Genomic DNA, 26,315 nt, shown 5'->3' on the forward strand with positions numbered 1-26,315 from the left:
AAGTGAGAGTTTTGTGGCAGTTCTGTTCCTTGAGCCTGGGGTGCGTGTGGACTCAGCTGCCAGGTGGAAAGCACAGTTATTTCCATCCCGGGCTTGCCTGGAGGCTCTGTGGCGGGGGATGCAGCCTGGTGCAGGATCCATTTCATTTTTCCCCTTTGAACTTGCTGTCCTTGAAATCCTAGTATCGAGGTGGGTCGGTCGGGAAGGGAGAGCAGAAACAGAGCCTGTGTTCAGTCTGAGAGTCAAAATGATTTTCCTGGATGCACGGGGCTGGTCCTACTGAGCAGGGAGCAGGTTCCCCACTCTATCCTGGCTCCTGGGGTCATTGCGAAACTTGTTGCATTTTGAAGACCTTTCCCTGAGGTTTTTCCCCCGGAGCTTGTGAGCTCCAGTGCCGCCTTGTCACTCCGTGCAGTTACAAGGGAAGAAGTCTCAGCCTGCCCTCACATTCGTCCACTTTCCCACCCCAGTGCAGCCAAACCACAGCCCCTGAGCAAAAGAAGGGGGGCAGCGGGTTGGATTTGCACATCTGGCAGAGCACACCCCAGCTGTGACTCCAGAGGTGCCGTGGGGCATGGGGACAGAAGTGAGGGTGAGCATGGTGCAGGGAGAAGCCAGGATGGGGCTGTTGGAGCAGGGAGAAGCCCGGAGGGTGTGCAGGCAGACGGGATTGTTGGAGCAGGGAGCAGAGCACCAGTCTGGCAGCAGGCGCCAGAGCCTGGCCATAGATAATGGAAGGAAATTGCCTCCAGGCAAAATGAGAAGCAGCCAAACACTCCCAGAGCCCAAAGCCCTTTCTCTGAAGGGGTGGCTGGTGTGGGCAGCTGGTTGTTCCTGAGGCCAGAGGGAGGGAAGGAGGTGGTAGCTTTTGGTTCCCCAGGGATGAGGGCACTTCTTGTGCCCAAGGTTCAGAGCATCCTGGCCTCCAAAGTGGGTGCAGTGAGAGCCCTCCAGGGATGCCAAGCCCCCCTCAGGCAACATGCAGAGGGTTGGAGGAGGGTGGATAATCAGCTGTGGGAGCGTAATTCCTGTGGCTTGTTAGTATCAATATTATTCTGTACAGCGCATACCCCACACATGACAAAGAAGCAGGAGTAGGGAACCTCTGGATATCACCAAGCTGAGACTCAAAAATGTGCTTTTTGGGTTCTCAAAGGCAGCCCTGTGTTTGGAGAGTCCCAGGTGCCATCATGTTTGCATGCAGTCCCTTTCCATGAAGGAATGTGGACCTCCCAGTGTCCCTGAGCTCACGGCAGGAGCTGCTGCTCGAGCAGAAAGTTACCCCAGCAGCTCCTGGAGCCGAAGGAAATGCAGGATAGAAACAGCATCCTTGATATGAACCAAGCAAAGCACACTCAGAGCCCCCTGCAGTGGCTCATCACCGAAACAGAGGGGGGAAAAAAAGCCAAAAAATGTCTATTTATATGCCCTGCATGTGAAATGCCACCAGTGCTTTACATCCAGCACAGGCTTTGACATCTGCTTTTTCTTCCTTATTTTCCAAAGCTCAGATGTTCCCTGGTGCTCTGTGGTGCCCAGGGCTGTAGGAAAGAGGCTGAGTGTGGTCTCCTTTTGTGCAGAACAGACCAAAACTCCCAGCATGGTGATGGCAGCTGGATTTACCCAGGAGAAATAACTGGGCTGGAGCATCACCCTTGTCCTTGCTGAGCGCAGGGCTGTGGTGCTCCTGCACTGGGGTAAGGAAGAAAAGCAGCCATGAGCTGCCTCATCCTTACAGAAACACACAGAATTAATGGTAATTAATTCTACCCAGGCAGCTTCACCCCTGAGAACCTACGCACCAGGCTCCTCAGTCCTCACATTCCTTCCTCCATTATCACAAATTAACCCAAACCTTCAGAGGGAGGAAAAACACCCCCTGCTTTTCATTGATTCCTTTTAGGAAAAGCAAGGCAGGGACATTACCCTCATACCTGGGGGAAACTGAGACACAAACAAAGCAGGGTCGAGTTCCTGATGGCAAGGAAGGGTTTGCACAAGGGAAAAGCCCCACAGAAATGGATTTCAGTCCTCAGCAGGACAGCTTCAGGACCACTATAGCCAGGACAGTGCTCTGTTTGTCCTTCCTCTGGTTCAGAGGTGGCTCCTGTGCCCTGCCAAAGAAAATGGGATTGTTAATAAGGGTTTCTCCTATTTACCTCTGGATGTTTCTAATTAGCCAGGTTGTGATAGTTCTGGGAGACAAGGGATCCTGTCCCCAGCAGCAAGGAGGGGGCTGGAGGTGACACCACCAGGAATCAGGGGCCTTTTCCTGAGGGACAGGGGCTGGGGACACCCAGGGGTCAGGTCAAAGTCCCTGGACTGAGCAGAGCTGTGTGTTTTCCCCAAGCATGGCTCTGGGCAGCCCCTCGGGAAGCTGGCACAGCACTGCGCAGGCAGATGGGGAAGGACGTGTTTCCACTAATCTGCCCCAATCTGGATTATTTTTCCAAATAAACCTCTGTTCACAGCTGTTTTAAACAAGTTTTTGGCATGTTGGGGACAGGTGGGATTCTGGGGATGAGGGAGAAGCTGTCAGGGGTGGAGGAGATGGAGGGGATAACATCTGCTAGGTGTTATCCTGCTGAGCCACCAGGCTTCCATCGTCTGCACAGAGGGAGGGACCAAACGGCTCCGAGGTGGTTTTGGCAGTGCATCACCCAAATCCTGAGGCTGGGATCATCCTACAGGGCCTCAGGCTTTCGCTGAAGTTTCCTCCTGTCAAAAGCCAGTGGAAAATAACTTATATTGAGGGCCTGGTGTCCCCCCACCTCATCTCCATCCAAAGCAGAGCTGAGATCCTCTGCAGCTCCTGCCAGGATAAAGCAGCCCAGAAAGGGCCTCTGGTGCTGGCTGTCCAGGATGATGCAAATCAGCCAGTTTTGGGGGGTTTGGGGATCTCTCAGGGAGCCAGGATCAATCCAGGGCAGATCAGTGCAGGCCCCTGATCCTGCCTGAGGACACACGGGCACAGGCAGTCCCACAGAGCTGCTCCATCCTCCCAGCACATTCCCCAGCCAACCTGACATTTACAAATCCCTATTTTTAGATGATCTTCATCACTTCTAATTGTTCAGGCTCCTCAGCCTCAGAGATGCTGCTCTGCAGGGACAGGATGGGTCCCTGAGCCCATGTCTCTCTGGCCCTATGCCTCAGTTTCCCTGATGGCAAACTGCGGTTGAGGGTCTCCCCGTGACTCTGGGGACCAGGTTTTGGGGGCTGTTGGTCCTGCTCCCCCCCAGGCCCTCAGATGGGATTTCAGGTGCTCCAGCACACTCCATACAGCCGCTCCTGGAAGCAGCCAGCCCTCATCCCTTCACAGCACCAGCCCGCGGGGCACCAGCCACATCCTCCCATGGCAAGAAGCAGCCAAGCAGGATGAATCCAGGAGGGACTGGCTCTGGAGATGCCTCAGGAGCCTGCGGAAGCCAAGCCCAGGGGACAGCCCATGCGGGCTGGGCTTGGCACATTGGTAATTAATTTAGTTACTAAATTAACATTTAAATTGACAAGACCTGAATGTGATGGCAGGCATTGCTGCCTGCCAGGACTAATCAGCTTCCAGCGACCCTGGCTGCTCCCAGCCCGCTGTCCCCGGGTCCTGGTGATCTGCTAGCAGCACGGAGGGGCTTGGAGCCCCCAGGAGCTGCTCTGGTGCCCCACACTGCTGGACCAGCCCCATCGTGCTATTCTGGAAATGTCTGTGCTCAGGAGGGACCAGGCCACCAGATGCCAAGACTGGGGTTCACCCTATCCCTGCTGAAGTGTTCCCCAACCCTGAACGGCCAGGAGGACACACTGGGAGCCCTGGGGCTCCATCCTTCTGCACGGGCTGCTGGTGACAGCCAGTGCTGGATCCTGGAATTGCAGTGTCCCCACTACAATCCCTGCCCTGCTGTGCCAGGGTGACCCCACTGCTCCCCTCACCCAGCCCAAACAAACATGGGAGAGGCCCCACCCTTATCCTGCTTCCCCCACCACCAGGAAGGTTGAGGCTCTCCCTGGAAAGCACCATCTGTTGCAATGGCCTGCAGAGGATGGGCCAGAACTTCAAGGGAGTTGTGGTGAGCTGGGAGGAGGAGAGTGCTCAGGCACAGCAGCCTTGGCAGATAAAACAACAGTGGGTACACAGGACCCCTCGGGATGGGGCCTGCAGCCATCACTGAAGGGATACTCCAGGCCCCAGCCCCCCATCAGCCCCAGGGACAGCCTCCACGATGATCAGGGGAGAGCTCGGTGCCATCAAAAGGAGAAGCTCTGGGCAGTCTCTTGATTCCAGGCCTTATCCAAGTGGTACATGGATATTCCTCCAAACCCATCTCAGCCTCTGGGGCAGAGGTGTTTGGCTAAAGAAGACAAAGAAACCTAGATTGAGACTACAAAGGGAATATTTTATTACTTATAACACTTCATTCAGCTAAATCCACGTAGCAGTACACAGAAACTCTTCAGAAAAGTGCAAATTCTCACTCTGAATTTGTAATACGCCCTACTTTTACAGAACAGACATCGGGTGAGCAGGAGCACAGATCCAGAACTCCCCAGGATTCCAGGCAAGGAGAACCATGCGACTTGAGACACTTCAATCACCTTGTACAAAGCCATTCTTGAGCGGAGGGAATCGAGCTGGACTGTAACCACCCCCCAGGTGTCACCATGCAAGGAGCCCCCCTTGGCTGGGGAGAGGACAGAGAGGGGGAGGGAAGACAAAACAAAGTGCTAACAGTATCAGCTTTAAAACCAGAGACCATCCAGGTGCTTCCTAAAGCAGCACACACATCCCACCCTGCCCAAGTGACAGAACCCATTGTTCCTCTCCTGGCTTCCACCGTGGTGTCACACAAACGCATTTCCTGCAGGGAAATGGGAGCTGGAATAACCTCAGGAACCTGGCAGGGAGGGCACACCCCATGCTACCTGAACACAGCTGAACCAGGGAGGAGCAGCACCAGGGATGCCAACATGCAGCTACTAAACCAAGCACCAGAGCTTGGGAGCAGGGGAGGCAGGTCAGGGAGCCCAGGCAGCAGCAGCTCACCCAGCCAGCTGAAACCCCAGGTCTGCTCTCCTCACCCTACAGACAACACAGGTGTCATCTCCCTCCTCAGAAGGAAGGGCTGGATATTTGAAATGAGGGAAATGAGCAGAGCTCCTCAGGTGAGATCCCAGTTCTCCTGCAGCCCAAGGCAACCCAGCTCTGTGGATTCACACCCTGCTGGAGACGCAAGGGAAGCAGAGCTTGCTCAGCAGCCCAGCACAAAGTGGGGGCCATGCTGCTCCTCTGGGCCACAACTGCAGCCCAGCTCTCCCTGTTACACACATTCCCTCCTCCTATGCCACACCAGAGTCTACAGTTCCCTCATACACCCTCAGAGGGCCTGGAAGAGAGACATGGACAGCACTTGCAAATATTTAATCCACACCCTGCAGGCTCTATCACAACCGCAGTAAGTAACCCAACTGTAAGCTCTGCCTCACAGACATTCAGCCTTGCCTGGCAAAGCCCTGAACTTGGAAAGCTCCTGTCCCAGGCCCACAAAAACACCACCACAGAGATTAAACCTGTCACAGCCAAGGGACAAACCCAAGCCCTCCAGATTTTATCCAACACTAAACACAACACACCGGCTGCATGACCACAGCTTTAGCCCCGGTCCAGCCTTTGAAAAGGTGTTTTACCTGGAAGCACCTTGGAAACAACATCCACAACATCCTTTGATCTGTGATCTGCTTTCTACTCAAGTTAGAAAAGCCTTTGTTCTTGTCTGAGAAGTGGGGAAGAACAGCTCAAGGAAGGTTGTGCACAAACTAAGTGAACTCTAACACGATGCATAACAAAGTTATGGGGCAAGGGAACGAGAATTCCAGTCCTTCACAGTAACAGAAGTAAGGGGAAGTAAGGGATGTGAGATCAGAGGGAGGAGATAAAGGAGTTCCACAAATGGAACAGTATAAATATATCAAACAGCTCCAATACAGTAGGAAAACAACAGTAGCAGCAGTTTCAAAACAGCAAATAGTTATTATACCCTGAAAGTACATTCAACATGTTGTGCCTGCTGCTGTCCTCCCAAAAGCATCTCTACAGCTACAGCACACTGTCAAACCTATCCACGGGAAAATACCAGAGACACAACACCCCACAGCTGGGTTTTCTTCTTTAATTAAAGATAGTCAGACTATGAACAGTTACCAGCTTCTAACAAAGCTTGTTTGAAACCATTTTCTCCAGTTCTAGCACTTGCCTACTGACACAAAGCAGGTCTCTGGGAAGCTGCAGATTCCTGCTCTTTGTAGGAGCACAACCACTACTCACAAGACGTGACTGCTACAGTAGCACCCAGCTGGGCTCATCACACACACACACTACGCTTTTTACAGTGTTTGTTCAAAATCATGTCCCAGGTCACTTGCTCTCTTTGCTGCTTGGAGAACAAAATCCCCAACCCCTCAGAGTTAATCTGCTGCCAATGGAAGGAATGGCAAGAGCTCCTTCAAGTTCAGCACAGTGGGGATGCAGATCTGCACCCTTTTTGGATCCGGAGCTGGAGCAGCAGTCAGAAATGCCTTCCCAGACCTACCCAGCACAGACAACAACAAAAGCATCCTCTGAGTGCAACTGGGTTTACCTGTTTTCCCCACCATGTCAGTCAAATGTACAATCAAGGTAAAAAAACCCAAGCTTTTGGCATTAGATACATTTCACTCAATGGCAGAACAATTTGGAGACACTTTCTCTTAAAATAAAAAAATAAATAAATAGCAGTGACAGGTCAGAATTTGTGCAACACAGACCTTCTCTAGTACACGTACATTCATAGACACTGAAATACTTCTCCATGGATATAGTGCAAAGCTGCTGGCAGCAGGAAACCCCCAAACCTCAGGGCTCTCTGAAGCCATGGAGAGGCAACACACACAAAGCTACCCTGTGCCATCCTATGGCATCCAGCTGCGAGGGCATCATCAGAGGGAGGATGAATTTGGAGAGGCAGCAATAGTGGCAAAACAACAGCTTTAGCTCCAGAGCACCTTGGGGTCTTCTCCCATCATCTTCAACACAGATAAAACCCAGCACTGAGTTGCTGCTACTTCTCTTTAGACAGCAGGGAGCTTCCAGAACCAGCTCTCCTGAGCCAAACACGGCCTTTATTGCCCAAAATATAACCACAAGGACAACTTGAGTATTGGTTTGAGTGGTTTTGGTTTTTTTTTTTTTGAATATGTGATTAGCAATCCCACTTGCTACTTGAACAAAGTGAGAAAACAAATGAGAGAAGTTGTTAAAAATTTACCCTTAAAGATAAAGAATAACAGAATTTGCAACATGCTATTCTAACAGAAAACACCCAACAGGACACGACCAAAAAAAAATTTTTAAATTTTAGTAATTGTGTCCATCTCTCATCTCCACTTTCTTGTGGTTTTTTTTTTTAATACACAGACAATATAAATCCAGGCCAGCAAAATCCAAAGAGTCGCTGACCAGCAATTTCATTCAAAGTAATGAATACAGAAAACCAAGACCCTTCAGAGATGTGGGACAAAAAGTAGCTACAGAGCCTATGGTAGTCAGAAGGGGCAATTTTACTGCGGAATGACCAAGTTCATGCTCTTTGGAAGCCTTGGAAAGGCACCAGGCAATTCCAACCCCAAGCTGCAGCTGTTGCCACTATTGTTTCACTGCCAGTTCTTTTAAGACACACACAGGAAAGCTACAAAGCCCAAGAACACCTTCACCAACAAAAGAATTCTTAAGTAGCTGAGAAATGTCAACAATTTGCCTAAACAAGAAATGCTGAGCTCTGCTTCAATGCTTTTGGAAGTGCATGGAAGGTATGGAAGGTCTCAGAGCTGCGGGGAAGAAGCAGCCTTTGTTGTCAGTTTGGAGTGATTACTCCTTTAAAACTTTAAAAACCTTTTCACACAAATAAAGAGGTGTTTTAGGTACCTGAACTGAGTTTAAGACAAGATCTAGCAGCTAAGCTCAGCTGCCTCAAAGGTACTAGGGTAGTTCCTTTGCATTGGTGTGGTTAATTAAACTTTTGGTCAAAAGGACTGAAAACTGCAACAATAAGTTCTACCCTTTCCTCTGACCTCCTCTCCTTATCCCAATTTGGTGAAAAGCCTGACAAAAGAATGCTTCTTCTTTACAGAAAAAGAATGCAGCTGTTAAAAACACACACACACACAAAGATGAGACTGGTTCTGCTCCGGGGTCCTTTGCTCCACGGGTCTCTCCTGGGAGCTCTATGCAGAGCGCCAGGTCAGCCCGTTCTTGGCAGGCTCCAGGAAATTCTCAATCAAAGCCTCAATCAGCTTCTGGAGCTCTTCTTCCAGCACACTTCTGTCACTGCAGGAAAGAACAGGGCCAGGTCAGAGGTCTGGGAAACGCCCAAACATAAATAAATGAACAGCAACACCTGATGGGGATGAACTGGCTCTGCTGTGTTTTCTACCCCACCAGGTGCAGAGACTCCAAACTGCCTGCTTTAACAAGCTCCTTTTCAGCAGGGATTATCAAGGAATCACAGAACGGTTTGGGTTGGAAGGAACTTTTAAAGATGGTGCCCAGAGCCCTCTAGTGGCCTTTTTCTTCAATTAAATAAATTTCAATTAATACTGCAATAATCAGGTGGTGAAGCCCTGGCACAGGTTGCCCAGAGCACCTGTGGCTGCCCCAACCCTGGGAATGTCCAAGGCCAGGTTGGAGCAACCTGGGAGAGTGAAAGGTGTCCCTGCCCACGGCAGAGGAGTGGAATGAGACTCTCTTTAAGGTCCCTTCCAACACAAACCATTCCATGATTCCATAACAGAAGAGGTTTCTGTGGTGTAAACACATCCTGGATTTCCACCCCCCCTTTTAAACTGGCAGCGGCTCAACCCAGGCGAACAACATCTAGCTCCTCTCCAGCAGCTCAGAGTAACACAGCAGATTCCCAAAGGCAATGGGAGCCCACCTGGCTGCAAACACACTCACCAGCAGCAGCACAATCTCAGAAGAGAAAGACAGACCTGGGTGTGGCACTCAGCACCCTGGTTCAGTTGACTAGGTGAGGGTTGGTCACCGGTTGGGCTCTGTGAGCTCAGAGAGCTCTCCTAGCCTAAACTCCATGTTTCTGTCACCCCATCACTATTTAACTGGAAGTGGGAGCTGTGTTTGTTAAGAAAGCCACCGTAGCAGATGCTGAGAGCTCCATGCCTGGCGTGTCCCTGCTTCAGGCAGGCCAGGAGTTTGGGCACTGACCTGTGCCCGGGGAGCGCGCACATCTCGGCGTAGTACTTGATCTTGGGCTCGGTGCCGCTCGTGCGCAGCGTGGCCACGCAGCCGTTCTGGAAGGTGAACGTGATCATCTGGCTGCTCTTGCTCACTGGCAGCACCTACAAAACACCAGCAGCCCCTTACTGCCACTGCAGCAGCAGCTGGAAGCTCAGGAGCTGCAGGCTCAGCAAGTCAATAAAAGTCATCAGCTGTTGTGTCAGAATAGCCACAGCACTCCACACGTGCCTCTCCCCCCCCCCCGTGCATTTCCCTTCCAGCTCCTGCAGGCCCTCCCCTGCAAACACACTCTAACTCACCGACTTCTTGTTCAGCTGGCTGCTGTCATAGCCAGTGGTGATATCCCGGACGTGCAAGATGTTGTAAACCCCACAGCACTTGGGGTAAGACTGAGGGCCATCGAAGTTCCGGAGTCTCTCAAATATCCTTTTGATTGTGGGGGGATCATAGCACAGGAAATAGGAAGTCTTGGATATGTGATATCCATACCTACAAGCAGATTAATGTTCTCAGTTGTAAGATTCAGAGGGTTTTGGCACATTTGGTATCTGAGAGATCTCAGTACGAGGCTTAATTCTGACAAACACCATCCTTGTGTTAATCCTGGGATTGCATCCATCGCCATTCCTTCCACCTCTGCTGTTACAGATGAATTCTGGCAGTGGGAAGCCATTCCTTGTGTCCTGTCCCAAACCCCTTTCCAGCCCTCCTGGAGCCCCTTGTGATTTATCTGCACTAGTGATGGGCTGTAAGCCATCCTACATCAAAAAACCCCACAAGAATTTGCCATGAGAAAACATCTGAGGGACACATTTAAATATATATATTTAAAGAAATATTCCTTACATTATTCTCAGCTCTGAAACAGTGAAGCAGAATATTCTAATTGAAAGCACCACTCACGTCTCATAAATGTCAAGCAGTTTCTGTGTCAGGGTCAGGCTCTGGCCCTGCAGGTAAGTTGCCATTTCAGCAGTGACCACAGCTGCACTCACTCCATCCTTATCCAGCACTGATGTGCCACACATGAAGCCTAGGCAGAAAAAAGGGATTGTGGACAAATCTGTAAACCTGACAGATTATTACACTGATTTACTTGACTAAAGTTTTAACCTTTGATCCTACAAAGGAAAATTGGCTGGTACGTGGAAGCTGCTTTATTGCTGCATATGCAGGAGAAATCTAATTAACTTGGGGGTTATAGGGCTGGAACGATAAGCACAACACCAGAACCAGCAAGTCAGATACAATTTATTATGAGAGCTGCCAAGTCAATTTGATGAGAGCAAAATATCAATGCTATTAACTACTAGGATAAAAATAAAGTACTTTCTCTGTGTTTGATTTCATAACTGAGATCAGTCCTTCCTATTCACACTCCCCCCTCAGTTCTCAACAGTTTAAAGGGATATCAGCACTCATACCAATAGACTCCTCAAATGCAAAGAGAACTTCTTTTCCATTATCCAGGAGATTTTTTACTCTGCTTCCAATCCATTTAAAACCAGGGAGTGTTTCCTAAAACAGAGGGGAAAGAAGAAGTGCTTAAAATACATATTTCCAATTTAGTTTCAATTCACAGAAAAAAAGTATAGCCACCGTTGCCTTCAATTCAAACTAAGAAAAACCCAAAAAAGCCCCCACACACAGACCAACCAAGGAGAAAATACAACAATGTATTTTAAATTTTAGGGTCAATGGGAAAGACTGCTGCAGAGTCAAAACACTAAAGCTTAAGGATGTTTTTCTGATTTTTTTGAAGTGATTTCCTTAAATTTAAATCTGATTAATTGATAAGCAGAAGAGGGACAATAAAGAAGCATCAGACAAGTCCTATCTTTAGTCTGGATGATGAATCCAAGGCAAAGAGCCACTGGAAAGCATTTTCCTAGTGGATACTCAACTAGGACAGGAGGACCAAACCAAGGAAAAAGTGTGTCAGGGTCTGTGATGCTCTGAGATCACATCAGATCATCTGTGCCTCTCATCAGATGAGACACAGTTATTCAGAAGGAAAAGCTACAGAAATAGAAAAGCAACACTTTCAGGTGCTGGGAGGGGAGAGCACTGTTCTGGGGGTTTTTTCCATAAATCATGCGAAAGGAGTCAAAAGCTTAGAAACAGCTTTTCTTGAAGAGAAGGAAGTTACAAATAAAAAGGAAGGGGAGCTTTTAGAGAAGGCCAAGAGCTTCTGCAAATTCCTAGCTTCTTTTTCTTTCAGTCAAGTACGTCCTTTTCCATTAACAAAACAAACAGTAGAGAGAGAACCAATCCACTACAAGGAACTGATGTTCTCCCTGATTGAGCTTATCTGGCCAGTCACTCAAAATGGTTTTCAGAGTTGCTTTCAATTTTAAATTCCTCATTGTCTGGCAAAATATTTATTCCTATTGCACATGTATTTAATTAAGACATGGATAAACGATGTCCCTTTGGACATTTGTGTGTTGTACTATGATTTTGGGCACTCGCCTCTTTCTTCTGGCTAACATCCAACAGAAACCAGATTTAATTTGGATGCAGGAACTAAACTGTCAGTCTGGGGGGAGCACCCCCAGTTTCTTTTTTAGGAAGTTCTTAAAGCTGCAATAAAGATCGGAACACAAGAGCTCCTCTGCCTGTCCCCACCTGAAGTAAACCCAAACTCAAAATGTGCTGGCACGGGGCACCTGAAGGGCCTTCGTGTAACCTCCAAGTGCTCATTACAAGTCCATCAACACTCCAGTGACCACAGCAGGCTGCACAAACCTCCCTTCTCTCACAGAGAAGAATTTCTCTCTAGGGAGATAACCACAGCTAAGGTATTGCTGTTATCTGGAACCAGGTGTTAATTTGTGTCCCTGTTACTGAGCTTTGCCCAGGCTGATCTCCCAGTCTGAGAACACTGAGGAGATTGAAATTGGGCTTGTCTGGGTGAAAGGACATTCTCTTCGAGTTGGAATCCCTCACAACTCCCAGCCAGAAGCCTGGAAGGCCCCTGCCTGCTTTCCGTTCCATGAGGTCAGGCAGGGGTTCAGATGGAGACACAGCACATCACCCACACTCACCTCGAAGTGAAATCCCTCTTTAAGTGCAATTGCCCTCAAAATCTTGGAGGAGACCGTGGTTGCTAGCATGTAAACACTCCTCACATCAGCATCTGGGGAGCAGTTCTCCTTCCAGCGGGAAAACATCCACCAGCCAAACAAGGCTGCCAGCTCATTGCCCGTGAACACCTTCCAGCAGCCACTGCAGGGAGAGGCAAGGTGAGGGCTGGGGACAGGAGTTCTGCAGTCATTGAACACCAAAGGGGAAAAGTGAGGGATGGGGACAGGAGTTCTGCAGTCCCTGAGTACCAGAGAGGCAAGGTAAGGGCTGGGGACAGGAGTTCTACAGTCACTGAACACCAGAGAGGGCTGTGGACAGGAATTCTACAGTCACTGAACACCAGAGAGGGCTGGCGACAGGAGTTCTGCAGTCCCTGAGCACCAGAGAGGCAAGGTGAGGGATGGGGACAGGAGCTCTGCAGTCACTGAGCACCAGAGAGGCAGAGTAAGGACTGGGGACAGGAATTCTGCAGCCCCTGAGCACCAGGATGTGAGCACAGCACTGACAAAGCTGCTCTAGGCAAAGGCACTGTACGGACAGGACTCCACACTTCTCACACCTCAAGATTTTACAAGCCCAGCAAGGAAAGAAGCCCCAGGGTCTCCTGGCTGTCAGCTCCAGACCTCTGATTGCCAGCAGCCTAGAACTGATCAATACAGAGCAGTCTATGCCATCTGCACATGGCAGCCAGGCAGGGCCTGCACAGCTTTTACTTACACAGCCATCACAACCGGGGCCTGCTAGTGGGAGAAAAATAATTTCTATTCAATATGAACAAACAGGGGAAAACAAAGGATTCAAATTAAAAATATATTAAGAAAACCAAACAAAAAACCCCACTCCACCAAAAAAAGCCCATGACAATTGCCAAAGAGGGTTTGCCTGATATAAATGAAAACACAGGAAACAAGAAGATTTGACTGTCTTTAGTAACCACTCAGTTTTCAGCTGAGCTGTACTTGGCCATTTACTATTACACCAGTAAGTATTTAATCTACTCTGCTGAGTGAACTGATTTTAACTGCATTTGGAGCTATAGTAAAGGACAAAACTAGAAGGAAAAATACCCATCTACCTAAGGAAAAGAGTGGATTGAAGGCCTGTGCCTGACAACTGTTTGGGGACATTCTCTGACTCTCACTACCTTTTCTGCAGGAAGACACAAAAAAGGGTCCCAACACTTACTTTTCTTGCTGTTCTGCCACTGCCAGTCGATCTGCATCTGGATCAGTGGCCACTACTACTTTTGCATCTTCTTTCTCCGCAAGCCTCAGTGACAACTCCTGGTGGGAGAAGAAGAAGGGGGCAAAAAACCCCAAAACATAAGAGTAAATAAACCCACAGCCTTCCTACTTGTACCTAACCCCCAGTGAAAGAAAAGCCCCCCATGCATTGCCCACTGTATTAATACAGCTGAAAGCAGGTTCTCCCTGTTCTCTTCCTCTGTTTGCTTTTCCTCACAGAAATCTGATGATGTAGAAGCCAAAATACCAGCACAGATTCTCCTTCTTCAGGATTTGGACATTTGACAGTAGAGAAGTCTGGATCTGGATCTTTTTGTTCCGGTACTGGAATGGGGGGCTGAAATCCAAAGGCTTTGAAGGCCAACTGCACATAGTCATGTCCAACTCCATGGAAAGAGGTATGGACAAACTTCAAACTGCTCTGCACATTAAGCTCCCTGAGGAAGAAACAGAACTTCAGTAAGATTTCATCTCTTTAACAAGACTATCTTCATGAGGGAAAGCAAAATAAGCTGCAATTCCCCGGTGTACTACTCTGCTGATTTCTGCATGAATTTCAAAGGAATGAGTGAAAGTACTTATTTTGCACTAGAAATTGCTGGGTTAAAGCTTCTCCTGGAAAATGAAGTATTTACCTTCCACTGAAACAGATCAAAGTCTCCCAAGAATAAACTGTTGATTTCTACATCAAACTCAAGCTCTTCCACCACCTTAAAATGTTATTCCAGATCTGCTTCATGTCATACATCCTCCTCCTTTTATTCTCATCTTCTGCCCCACCTAACCTTTAGACTGAATCTATTTTATGCATGTGCACCTCATTTTCACTCTGAATTTCTGCATTTTAATTCAGAACTCTCGGAGCGTATTCACTTGCACTAAACGGTTTCCACTGGGTGCTTCACAGCAGCTTAACTCCCAAAGGCAGCTGGTTTATTCTCAACCAAATGGATTAATCCTAAGGATGGTGACCCTTGAATTTAATGACACCTCAGAGAGCACAGTCAAGACTGTCTGCAGTCAGCTTTTGCACATGCAACCCACAGCTTAGTTAGAAACGTAACTTAGGTACAATATCTATGCTATTATACAATTTTTTGCTTTATACAATACCTATGATAGCAGATCTTTGTCAGATCCTCCATGTAGCTGTCACAAATTTTCTTCAGAGGATCCTGTCTGAGGGGACTGGTATCTACCAGATTTTCATTCCAGGAGCCATTCCAAGGTTCAACACACTCTTCTATACATTTTATAATTTCCTTATCATGAGGAGAGGTGATCTGTGCTCCATTTTCCCAATAAACCTGGTCAAAGTTGAAAGATAACAAGACACAGTTTATTTATGAGGATTTACCTGATAAATTCTTTTAGCTATAGGATGCCACCTACTTTCTGCCTAAGTCATACAGAGAAGTCAGCATCTGACTGGCTTGATTCTCAAGACATTTGGAACCATTCAACACAAACCTCTGAGCTCAGGATTGTGATATATGGAGCTGACACAGCAACACAACCTGTTTTCACAAAAGCTGGTATTTAACTATTACGGCTGAAATATCAGGATGCGAAAAACCAAAACAGGGCACTCATATCTGGGAGCGCTGTGCAAACAGTAAGAAAAACACCTTCTCCAAGGCTGGCATTCCTTTCAAAAAAAGGAGTACAACTTGTTTTTGAACCCCAAGCAAAACAGATAAGCAGAGTGCCAAGGTCCGTGTTTTTCCACAGCTGAGCAACTGTAATCTCTCAGCTGGAAATGCTCTCTAGAGTGGAAACACTCTAACCCTCAACTATAAAAAAAGTCTTTGTTAAAGATTCAGAGGCCAGCTTTCCCACAGTCTGTTGCCAATAGCATGGCTGAGCCCACAGCGCAGACTCTGCTTGGATAATCTGCCTCTGTTTTCTCCTCAGCATCCTCTGCATTTGTCACCTTCGGTTCAAATTGTCCAAAACCTTCAGAAGCTGCTGAAATTCACATGGGAAATTGGGAAAGATGCAACAGCTCTTGGGAAAGACTAGGAAACAAACCAGTATCCTGGCAAAAGTGAACTGCTGTGTATCAGAGCTCAAGCATGAAATTGCTTCTTGACAAATGAAGCACCTGGGAAATTCATGTGGTTTCTTTCCTTCCACATTGCTCCAATTAGGCAGAAACAAAGGCTGGTGAAGAACTTAACTTGTTCCAGGGAAGACAAGAGCAGCTCAATCACCCCCAAGAGTTCCCTCTGGGCATGGCAGGACTGCCTTTCCTCACACTGCCATCACTCACTGAGCTGCCACAGGGCTTCTAGAACACTCAGCTAAACTTGAGAGTTTAGTTCAGGTTCTTATAAAGCTGAGGAAGGACATGCTCAGCTAAAACATTCTACTTGCTATTGTGAATGGTTTTAAAGTGAAGCCACCCACCCCTCTTCAGTGCCCAGAAAATCAGGGAATAACACAATGCTACTATTAATCAATGTTTTATTAATCCACTCTTAAATCATTCCCATCTTCAGCACAGTCCCCTACTGTGTGCATGAATTCACCTCTAGCTTAGTTTTAAACTGAGTTTTAAGATTCAGCAGTGAACACACAAATTGCTGGAGCACTTCTTCAGCTGCTGATTTGACTCTAAGGAACATCACTACAGATTTATGCTCTAGATACACAAACTGTGTGGTCTCATGCTCTCACCACAGATGAGCGTGCCAGGTTATAGAAGGATGAATTGTTTTACATAGTTTATCCTCCTAATAGACACAGGCAAAAAGAGGTTTTTCAGTGAGGCTGGGGAGGCCCTGGCACAGGTTCCCCCCATCCCAGAGGGTTCTAAGGCCAGGCTGGACAGGGCTTGGAGCAACCTGGGATAGTGGAAGGTGTCCCTGCCTGGCAGGAAGTCGAACTGGATGAGTTTTAAGGCCTTTTCCAACCCAAACTGCTCCACGGTGCCACGACAGGCCCAGTGTAGACAGGGGATGCTGGAAAGCAGCTGTGAGATGCTGGGACCAAGGCCTCACCTTGTAGCCATTGTCCTCTTTGCGGTTGTGGGACGCTGTGATCATCACCCCAGCCACAGCCCCGAGCTGCTGCACGGCGTAGGGCTGCAAAGGAACCAGAGACAGCACTCACACTAGGCTCTGCCACACACATCACACTGCTAGGACAGCTTTGCAATAGGATCCCACAGAGGCGGCTTCTAACCCTGCAGCAGTTTATCTGAAAGCTGCACACGTGGGCACTCCGCACCGTCTCCTGCAGCCAGCGGTACAAAGTTGGTTCTATTTCTCCTCCATAAAAATCAGTCTTTTTACCAATTACAAAATGCAGCTGTTAACTGGCCGGCTAAAGTCTATACTCAGATTACAGGAGCACTTGGAAGCAGGCTGAAACAGGATGAAGGAATTCACAGAAAGGCTTGCTGAAAAACAAATTACAGGTACTCCAGGCATTCCAGTCCTCCCCTCAAACCAAGGTCCACAGAATACACAGCACACCAGAAGAGTTTATGGATTGCCAGCAAGGATTTGAACCCATGCAAGGCAAAGCTGCTGTGACTAGAAGAGTCCATTTTTGAGATATTAAAAGCAGAGGCACCAAGGAATTTGGCGACATCCTTGTAACAGCAGCCTCCTTGCAGAGCCAAGTGTACCAAGCAGCCTCTGTTTTTCTGTTAAATAACAGAATTTAAGAAAATTGCTAGTTCTCTTGTTCAGTAAATTCAAATACTCCCTTCACTGTGTGGTGCAACAATATGGATGAGAAGGTGACTCACCACAAAGGGGGTAGGGACATAGGTGGAGAAGAAGTACACAAGTACATCTTTTGCCAGCAGGACTGCTGCAGTGAGCTTTGCAAGCCTACCAACAAGAAAAAGAAAATATTCAGTCACTGCAACTCCCCAGGGCAGCCCAACAGCCAGGTGGAATTCCTGTCACCTCCAGGCACTTGTTTCTTAAAGCACTCTACTGCTTTTTAGCTTACACTTAGAGTGGTACCCTACAAATTGCAGTCAGGGTAAGAGTTTTCAGGCTGCAGAACCTGAGCCAGCACTTGGAGCTGCTGCCTGGACAGTGCAAAGCACTTCAACCCCTCACCCAAACAAAGCACATATCCCACACAAAGATACAGAACCCACCGGCAGAACACTCATCCTTTGCTCAAGGACAGAACCGACTTCCCAGAAAGTTTGAAGTACCAGATGTCTGCAACAGCAGGTTTAGAAAAGGGCTTGGTATCCCACACAAACCTCATTTGCCAGCCCTGCTCAGACAATGTCCAGGAAGCAGATCTAGTCCTAAAATATATTTCTGCAAAGCAGCAGCTCTCATTCCAGAATGTTTAGAAACAGGAACAACACCCATAGTTCTAAATATCACTTTATTATAAACTCTCCCTTTCCAGCACCAGGGAAGCTCATTCTCTTCCAGGTAACTGATATCAAATTCCTTTTGCACTCAGGTACCCACAGCTCAGGAGATAAAGTCTCAGAGCCAAAGCAGATGAGATATTAAATGGTGTAAGCTCACCTTGCTCCCTTGTTCTCACAGACAAGCACTAATACTGATTTCTTTCTCTCCACCACCAGCAACCCAAGTTTCACTGACTCAATTTCACTACAGCACCTGTCAAATGTCACCTGAAACCACCTGGTAGAGTTTGAGAGCTCAGCTTGGAGTTGAAGCTACTAAAATTCTGCTTGGTTTACACTAAATTACAGGACACAGCTGGATGACCTGTCACCCCCCTGAGCCCTGCTGCCCACACAGTGCTGGAAAAGCACTCTGCACCCATTGGAAACACTCTTTTGGGGGAGCTCAGCTGCTGCAAGGGTGCATTATCCCTGGGGCACAGGAGAAACATGTAGTCAGGAACCAAGGAGCTGCCTGGAGGTGTGAAACAGCTGTGTTACCATCAAGTCTGAATTCCAGGCTTTGTGTGGCTAAAAAGGGACATCACTCTGACACTTCCCCATTTTTACACTGCGCCTAACCCACACGAGCTGGGTTTGTAAACATGAGGAGTTGGGATAATGGGCCACACCTATCCCAAGGCATTCAGGGAAAAGGAAAGACAGCCACTGCTTTCTGTCCTCTATTATACCTAGGACTTCTTCATGCCTGGAACATTAAATACTACAGAAGTTAAAAAAAACACAAAGCTGTTAGTTACAACAATAACTACAATAATTAACCGCTCATTACAAAAATAGTAATTAGCTACTGGGTCGGCTTTTTTGCACAGCATGCCATTACTACATGTGTTTGCCTCCCAGTGACAAGGGATTAAGATTCCTTAGAGAATTCAGGAACCAGTTTTCTCCCTTTTTCTTGCAAAGAGCACAATTTAACATTTCTGGAAGTCTACATTTTAAGCATTCCAAGTAAAATCCCCTCAAAGTGGAAATACACCGGGTTACAGCAGGCTGCAGGTGGAATTGTTCTCCCTCAAGCAAGCTTAAATCAGGTGTGAAATACTAGAGAATGACAGTGCTGAAAGTGCCTTAATAGTTAGGGGGTTCTAGCTGGATGTTAATACTCTTGAGTTTACCTTCATATTCAAATTTATCTCCAGGCATATTAAGCCTAATGTTCTTGTGAATTTAATCTGTAAATTCTCTGGTGGAGCAAGAAGCAAACTGGTACCACAAAGGACTTAGTCCCAGCCTCTCCTCATTACTATTTCAATGGACTAAGGGAGAGGAAAGAGTGTGCCCAGGTCATCACAAACAAAAAGAAAAAAGTGCTGATAGGACAGAACACATTTAAAGCCACAATTTCATTTCTAGTCTTGCAAATGTAATCAATACTCATACTTCTTACTGCTGCAGTTGCTGGTGACCTGACCTCGTGTGTCATATCCAACAACAAAGCCTCTCTGCTTAAAGTCTGAAAAGTTCCTCTCAAGATACTTGTAGATCCCCTGGAGAAAAAGAAAATAAAAAAGGAGAAAAGAAGAATTAGCTGAACAGCAGCACACACAAACGTTAAAGGTGATCTTTCACAAAGGATGGATAATGTTAGTAGGCAAAATACAGCTCAAACACATCAACAACAATATTCTCAAAAGCAGCAAGCATTTTCCCCCAGTGTTCACTGAAAGAAAGTAATGAGAGCAACTGTTGTGGGAGATAAAAGCGAACAGGACAACAAAAAACCCTCAAGAAGTAAACACCCATTTTCAATCCATACTGTGTGTTTCATTTATTCAAATCATCTTCTCAAGACTGAATTGAGAAAAATCCATATTTTGGAAGTCTATCCCTTCAGGCAATATAAAATGTGTCAGCCTAGTCTTGATCTCTCTGTCCACAGTACAAGTCAGACATTTTCAACATTGTTTCCAAAGTGTTAGTCCTAAATTTGCCTTTAAATCAGGGAATGGTTTGGGTGAGAAGACCAGCTTTTACTCCAGTTTCACCTCCCCAGCAGCCTTCACATCTGTTCATTTCTCAGCCAGAAGCTCTCTGAAGACCCACCACAAAAACAGCCCAAGATGGATCAGCAGTTTCAGATAAAAAAGATGGAAGCACTATTGTTAATGGAAGTTTCTAGAGCACAGAGCACTCAGAGCCACACTGATCCTACAAATGCTGCCTCTCACAGAGGCACAAACTGCCTCTTGATGGGAGCGGGGGTGTTCTGTACCAGAATTAAACTGATTTCCCCCCAAACCTGGATTTAGTGCAATCCTTCAGGATGTTTTTATCTGGAAAGCCAGCCTGACTCCAACCCTGGAATTCAAGACCCATTTTCTTACATGGCTTTGGCCCTTTAGAATCACAGATTGTTCAGGCTGGAGATCAAGTCCAAGCAGGCACTCAAAGGATGCGCTCCAAAGCATGACCTGGTGGATGCTGGCACCTCTCTGGAGAGCCCTCTCGGCTCCAGACACTGAAGGATTTGTGCAGAGAGGGATGTATTTATTGTTAAAATACATACAACTCTTTGAATGGTGGCAGGCCTGGAGGCTGTGCCATGGCAGGATCACCTGCTGAAGTCACCTTCAAGCTGAGCCCAAAACACACAAAATGTTCACCCTGCCCTGACAGCCTGCCAAGAACTTTCATTCTCAGCTGCAAAGAGAAGAAAGAGGAACAGGAAAAACTCTTCAAGTCAACTTGAACAACCTGAATAACACCTAAAGACATGAACAGCAGATTCCTTACAACAGATCCCTTATTTAGGCTAAGATTTTGTACGAAGGAAAACAGGAATGTCTTTCCTTTCTGCTATGGAGCAGTTTGCTTAAAATTAATCCCTTAAGCTCAGCCACAGGCTCCACAGCTGAAGTTAGCTCAGTCCTACAGGACTTGCTTGCTATCCAAACATCTTTATGAAAGCTGCAGGAAATAAATCAATAAATGTCAGTGAGGAAGTGAATGCAGAGCCTCTATACCATCTAAACCTTCTACCTGAGCTCCCACCAATCTTCTTCCAGGTGCCACAAGGGCAGTTAGGAATTCCAGCACCTCTGAGGTTAAGTCCTCTCTTGAAAAAGTTTCTCAATTTAAAGAATTTCTACTTCCCTTTAACAAGACTCAGGTTTTGATAGTGTCCCTAATTGCTACTGCTAGCCAATTTCTGCCACTGTTATAAATGAGGCCCAGGTGCATTTCATGGTGATAATTAATGGCTCATTAGCAGGTGTCAGCACACAGCTGTATAATCCCCTCAGAGCTAAGCCAAAATTCTCTTCAGGTGACTCAAGTATCACAATTTCCTCTCCCACTGTGTGGTTCAGGTGATTTCCTGATGCAAAATCCATGGAACAGAACAAGTCTACATCTACAGTGTGTCCAGTCCCCTAGGCTCAAGTTCAAAAGAGAAGTGAACAGTGATGGTATCAAGAATAAGACTGAAAGATTTTTGGCTGATGAAATCCAGAGAGGTAGGACCAGCTTTATGAAGTCCAGCATTTAAATTTTTCATCTTTTACCTCTACCTTTGCTTTTTAGCAGCAGGAAACTCCTTGATGCAAAGGTGGCTCGGTTTTGTCACTGTGAAGATCAGTGACAGGTTGCTTTCCCACTAATGAAAGCACCTGGGCATGCATCAAAGTAGGACAAAAGCCAAGGAATCAGGGCTTTAAATGGAGTTATGTACCTGCAATTTTCAGCAGAGTCCACAGCAACTGCTAAATATTCTGTGCCTTTCTGGATCTGACATAATAGTGTTATAAATGCAATGGCAAAATAAGGTTAATAAAAAGCAATTTATTATAAAATAATTTAAGTACCTGCAACGAGAGAGAAAAACCACAATAAATAGATTAGCGCAGCGCCGGGTAGACAGGGATCTGTACCCAGAGGTACCGAGCTCCCAAATCCATGTTGTATGTGCTGCAGTCCGGGGTTCTTATATAGGGGTTTTGTGCCCTGAGGCCAAAACTCCGAGCAGTCACTGTTCAACAAAGTGTCTTGAACAGTGGTTGGTTGAATGGATTTCCTGGAACCGGTGAACTGAATTAATAAACAGTTGGGCAGAGTCCTCTTGCATGTGAAAGGTTCTGAGTGCTTCCTGATTGTATCTTTGGGTGGGCTCTCAGGTTGGAGTGTCCAGGTCCAGTGCGGAGCCGATGGGTATCTCGGCTGGGCTCCTCTCATTGTTTTAGCCTGATTGCACCTTTGGTCGGGGCTTGCAGGGTGGAGTGTTCACAACTGTCAGTTTGGGTGCAGAGCAGATGGATATCTCGATGGAGCAGAGTCCCTTTCACATGCGGAATAGCTCCTGATTGCACTTACGGGTGGAATGGCCAGTTCGGGTGCGGGTGCGGAGTCACTCTCACTGTCTGATTTGATGGCTTGTGTCCTGCCTTTTGTTTTGTGTTGGTAAGCATTGCTGCCAGACTCTGGAAGAAATCTCTGGGTTATTTTACATTTTGTATCTTTACAGTATTACAAATATAACATATAATTCTTTATTCTCTTTCACGAATTTTTATCCAATGTTATATTTATCACAGTCCCCCGCCTAATATTTTATCACATTAAAAATTTGTGTTATTTCATTCAATCTTACTGAGGAAGAACTGTGAAATTTTAACCACATTCATCTTCTTCCCAGTCCGATAGCGAATTCACACAATATTCCTGAGACCGGTTATGTTTATTTTCAAAATTCTTTAAGGCCTTAATTGCGTTCTTGTTCTCCTTTTCCTCCTCTAATTTCATCAGCTTAGAGAGAGAAGTAGGTTTCCCTTGTGCTTTTTCTGGATCAATTGGAAGGGTGGCAATCTGCATTCCTTGCACAACAGAGTGAATTAATCTGATGAAGCAAGGAATTAAACAGGGGAGGAAAATGATTCCGGCAATTGAACAGGCTACGAAGAATACTAACTTTTTCCACCAAGCCCCCTGCCCAAATATTTGATCCCACCAGGAGGCTTGTGGAATTGAATTCCACTTTTGAACTGGCACATGCGCTACTTTCTTTATTTCAGCAGCCAGTCCTTTTATCATTTCTCCATAATTGTCTATTTCTATGCAGCACTTGGACTTGTTGTATCTACCACACACTCCTCCCTCCTCGGCTAGCAAATAATCGAGAGCTAATCTGTTTTGGTATACAAAAGCTCTCATTTGTGAGTGCTGTTTTGCTAGGAGTTCTAGGGCTTCTGAGGTGTGGTTGGAAACTACTTCCACTACCGCTTGTAACCTGATAAGCCTGTTGAGGAGATAAATGGGGGTTCTGTAACCCCAACTGCCAGCATTTGCCCAAGTAGCGGGCCCATACTATTGAATGATCCTTTCGGCAGGCCATTCTTCCTCTTTCCATTTCTGGCTGCCTCCTGCCATTGGTTGTTCCCGTTTTAATTCCCTCCTTTGTCTATTTAATGTTTCAAAGAGGGGGGCCCTCAATGATTTACTCTCTGTTCGGGGTAGAGTAAAGAAAAAGGGCCGAATTATTCCGAGTGTGCAGGATCCCTTCCATTTTCTAGGTAGCTCACTATATGCCTTTTTGCCACATATTTAATAAATGCCGTCAGGAGCCTCTTAGCCCTTGTTCGTTTTTGCCAGATCATCCCAATATTCTTTTAGGCCTTCTAGTGCATGGAAGGGATTGGCCCCGGAGTTTTTGTACCAACATAGTTCAATCATTTCCATCCATTCGCAGTGATTGCCCCGGGTGAGACTCCAATAGCCCGTGGGTGGTTCGGGTTGCCAAGTCTTTGTTTTACTGTCAGAATTCACTGTGAGTGTGTTTATACACGGGGTATAACCCACTAAATCAGTAAATTCTCTCCCTTCTCTGCTAATGCAGATAGTACCGATTATTCTTTGATTTATCACCCACCCCTCGGGTCTTCTCGTTGTTTTTAACATCTTTAAGCCCTTCCATTTTAGGAGTTGCTCTGGGGTGAGTCTTTCTCCCTTCCATGGTCACCTTTCGGCCGATTTTAAACCACTACATATCTAACAATTAGACAGACCTAATTCTGTGGCTATTTCTTGCATTAGGTCTATGAATAGATTTTGGTTGGGGTTTGGTAATCCCCAGTTGCTGTATTGTTTCTCTAATTGTTCATAATGTTCACTAAGGGAGTTAAGTCTCTCTTGTTCTAGCTTCTTCCTTCGAATTTCTACTTCTCGCTTCTTTAATTCCAGGGTTAGTTGTTTTATTTTACTTTCAGGGTCCAACCCTTCCTTATCTTTGGAGAAGCAGAATACCTGATCAAACTGTAAACATACCCGGTCATCATCACTTTGTAACAAGTCCAGAATTATTGGTTCATTACTAAAGGAGGCTTTTTCTCCGTGTTTTAAATTTTTACCTTCCCAATATAATTTCCCTCCTATAGTACATGTTTTCAAGTTTGCTTTATTGTAACACAAAGGATTGATTTTGTAATACGCTACAAAGGTGGATTGTCTCTTTCCTCCGATCCAGACGGTTTTGTTACATTGGCTACAGATAGAAACCGGAGGAATCACTCCCACTTCTCTTCTATACCTGAAGTGGGCAGCTCTGGTCTTTTGTCTCATAGGAATCTGAAACTGCGCGTCCTTAAAACTTGCTCCTGAGCGAAAACACTAAATCTCCCCCTTTAAATTACAGAGATTATACTGAGTGCCGTTAGATATGCAAAACCCTTTCTGTCGTTCTGGAGGACAGTCAATCATTCGTTCGGTTTCTGTGGCAGTCCGACACTGCTCACACTTCCCCAGGGGACTCTCCCCTGGAGGTACCTTGGGATTCATTCCCTCGGCTAAGCACACGGCTAGATTCAGGACTGTCAGGATTCACCACCGTTGTATCCCTCTGCCTTGCCCTTCGCCCGTATAATATACGGCAGGGATTACCATCTTCTCGGCAGCAGGGATAATCTTCAGGGGCCCTTGATGTCCTAATGGCATACCTTCTTTTGAAAGTAGCTCACCGAGACAACCTGATTGTGTCTGTCCTACACAGAACTTTGACTGTCTTCTGGCACTTGATTTCCAAAGCCTCTGCCTTGGAATCTAGTTTACCTCCTAATCCTTTTTGAAAAAGCAGGAACCACTCAGGAGAGTCTAGTTCCAAAAATCCCGCCTGGGTGGCAAGTGATAAGAAACGGCTAGTTTCCTCCTGTTCTTTTTCCAGACACTTAGTACACAATCCTTTAGGCTTGTACCCTCCCTAACAGTGGGTTACTCAAATTTGTTTACAATAAGCGCACTTGAAATGAATAAATGGAAAGCAATCACATTCAGGGTTAATACAACTTATCTGGTCGTCACTTGTCATTTGTGATGACGCCGGAGTTTAATTTTCAATTCTCCCGGAGGTGTGGTGACTTTCCACTCGGAGGCGTCGTAATCTTTTACTTTTTTCACACGGGATGAGTGTGTCCAGCCTCTTTCTGCAGTCCGGACAGCTGTGTCCGTGGTCAGGAGAACGAGAAATGGTGCCTCCCAGTGGGGGTTGAGGGGGAAGCTCCTTCCAAGCTTTGATCAGGACTTTATCCTCAGGCTGTATCTGGTGTATTGCAAATCCTAGTGTTGTGCTTTGGGGAATTAGTCCTCTTTTCCGCAGATCAGCTATTTTCCTACGTGGATGTCTTCGTGCACAACAGATGTTTTATGAGCAAAACAAGCCGCGGCTTCCCAAAGGCTCCGTGCCTTCCCGAGCTCTCTCCTCTGGATCCGTTTCCCTTTTATTGTGGTTTTTCTCAGCCTAAATTTAGTTCGGATGTCGGAACGAGCTACGGGGGCTCTCAACTCACCAGGCCGCCGAAATCAGCAGGGGTACCCGTCCTGGGAAGTGAGGTTCCCCGCAGCTTTCTCCGAATCCGAGTCACGGCACCAATCTGTTATAAATGCATTGGCAAAATAAGGTTAATAAAAAGCAATTTATTATAAAATAATTTAAGTACCTGCAACGAGAGAGAAAAACCACAATAAATAGATCAGCTGGGTAGACAGGGATCTGTACCCAGAGGTACCGAGCTCCCAAATCCACGCTGTATGTGCTGCAGTCCGGGGTTCTTATAGGGGTTTTGTGCCCTGAGGCCAAAACTCCGAGCAGTCACTGTTCAACAAAGTGTCTTGACGGTTGGTTGAATGGATTTCCTGGAACCGGTGAACTGAATTAATAAACAGTTGGGCAGAGTCTTCTTGCATGTGAAAGGTTCTGAGTGCTTCCTGATTGTATCTTTGGGTGGGCTCTCAGGTTGGAGTGTCCAGGTCCAGTGCGGAGCCGATGGGTATCTCGGCTGGGCTCCTCTCATTGTTTAGCCTGATT

General features: G+C 46.7%; 1 protein-coding gene across 2 annotated transcripts in view; it reads right to left on the reverse strand.

Annotated features, from left to right (window-relative positions):
- Nucleotides 1-4,370: 4,370 nt before the first annotated feature.
- PGM2L1 (phosphoglucomutase 2 like 1) overlaps nt 4,371-26,315 on the reverse strand; it is a 32,099-nt gene continuing 10,154 nt past the window's right edge. For both annotated transcript variants that reach the window (XM_058838773.1, XM_058838781.1), the window contains exons 3-14: nt 19,409-19,515; nt 17,369-17,453; nt 16,614-16,697; nt 14,725-14,918; nt 13,859-14,048; nt 13,553-13,650; nt 12,328-12,508; nt 10,705-10,798; nt 10,184-10,313; nt 9,580-9,769; nt 9,248-9,381; nt 4,371-8,353 (exon numbers count right to left, since the gene is read on the reverse strand). In XM_058838773.1, coding sequence (XP_058694756.1) covers nt 8,251-8,353; nt 9,248-9,381; nt 9,580-9,769; nt 10,184-10,313; nt 10,705-10,798; nt 12,328-12,508; nt 13,553-13,650; nt 13,859-14,048; nt 14,725-14,918; nt 16,614-16,697; nt 17,369-17,453; nt 19,409-19,515 — 1,590 coding nt within the window. In that variant the 3' untranslated portion in view covers nt 4,371-8,250. The remainder of the gene's footprint in view (nt 8,354-9,247; nt 9,382-9,579; nt 9,770-10,183; nt 10,314-10,704; nt 10,799-12,327; nt 12,509-13,552; nt 13,651-13,858; nt 14,049-14,724; nt 14,919-16,613; nt 16,698-17,368; nt 17,454-19,408; nt 19,516-26,315) is intronic.

Source organism: Poecile atricapillus, chromosome 1 (genome assembly GCF_030490865.1).
Source record: "Poecile atricapillus isolate bPoeAtr1 chromosome 1, bPoeAtr1.hap1, whole genome shotgun sequence".
Classification (NCBI taxonomy): domain Eukaryota; kingdom Metazoa; phylum Chordata; class Aves; order Passeriformes; family Paridae; genus Poecile; species Poecile atricapillus.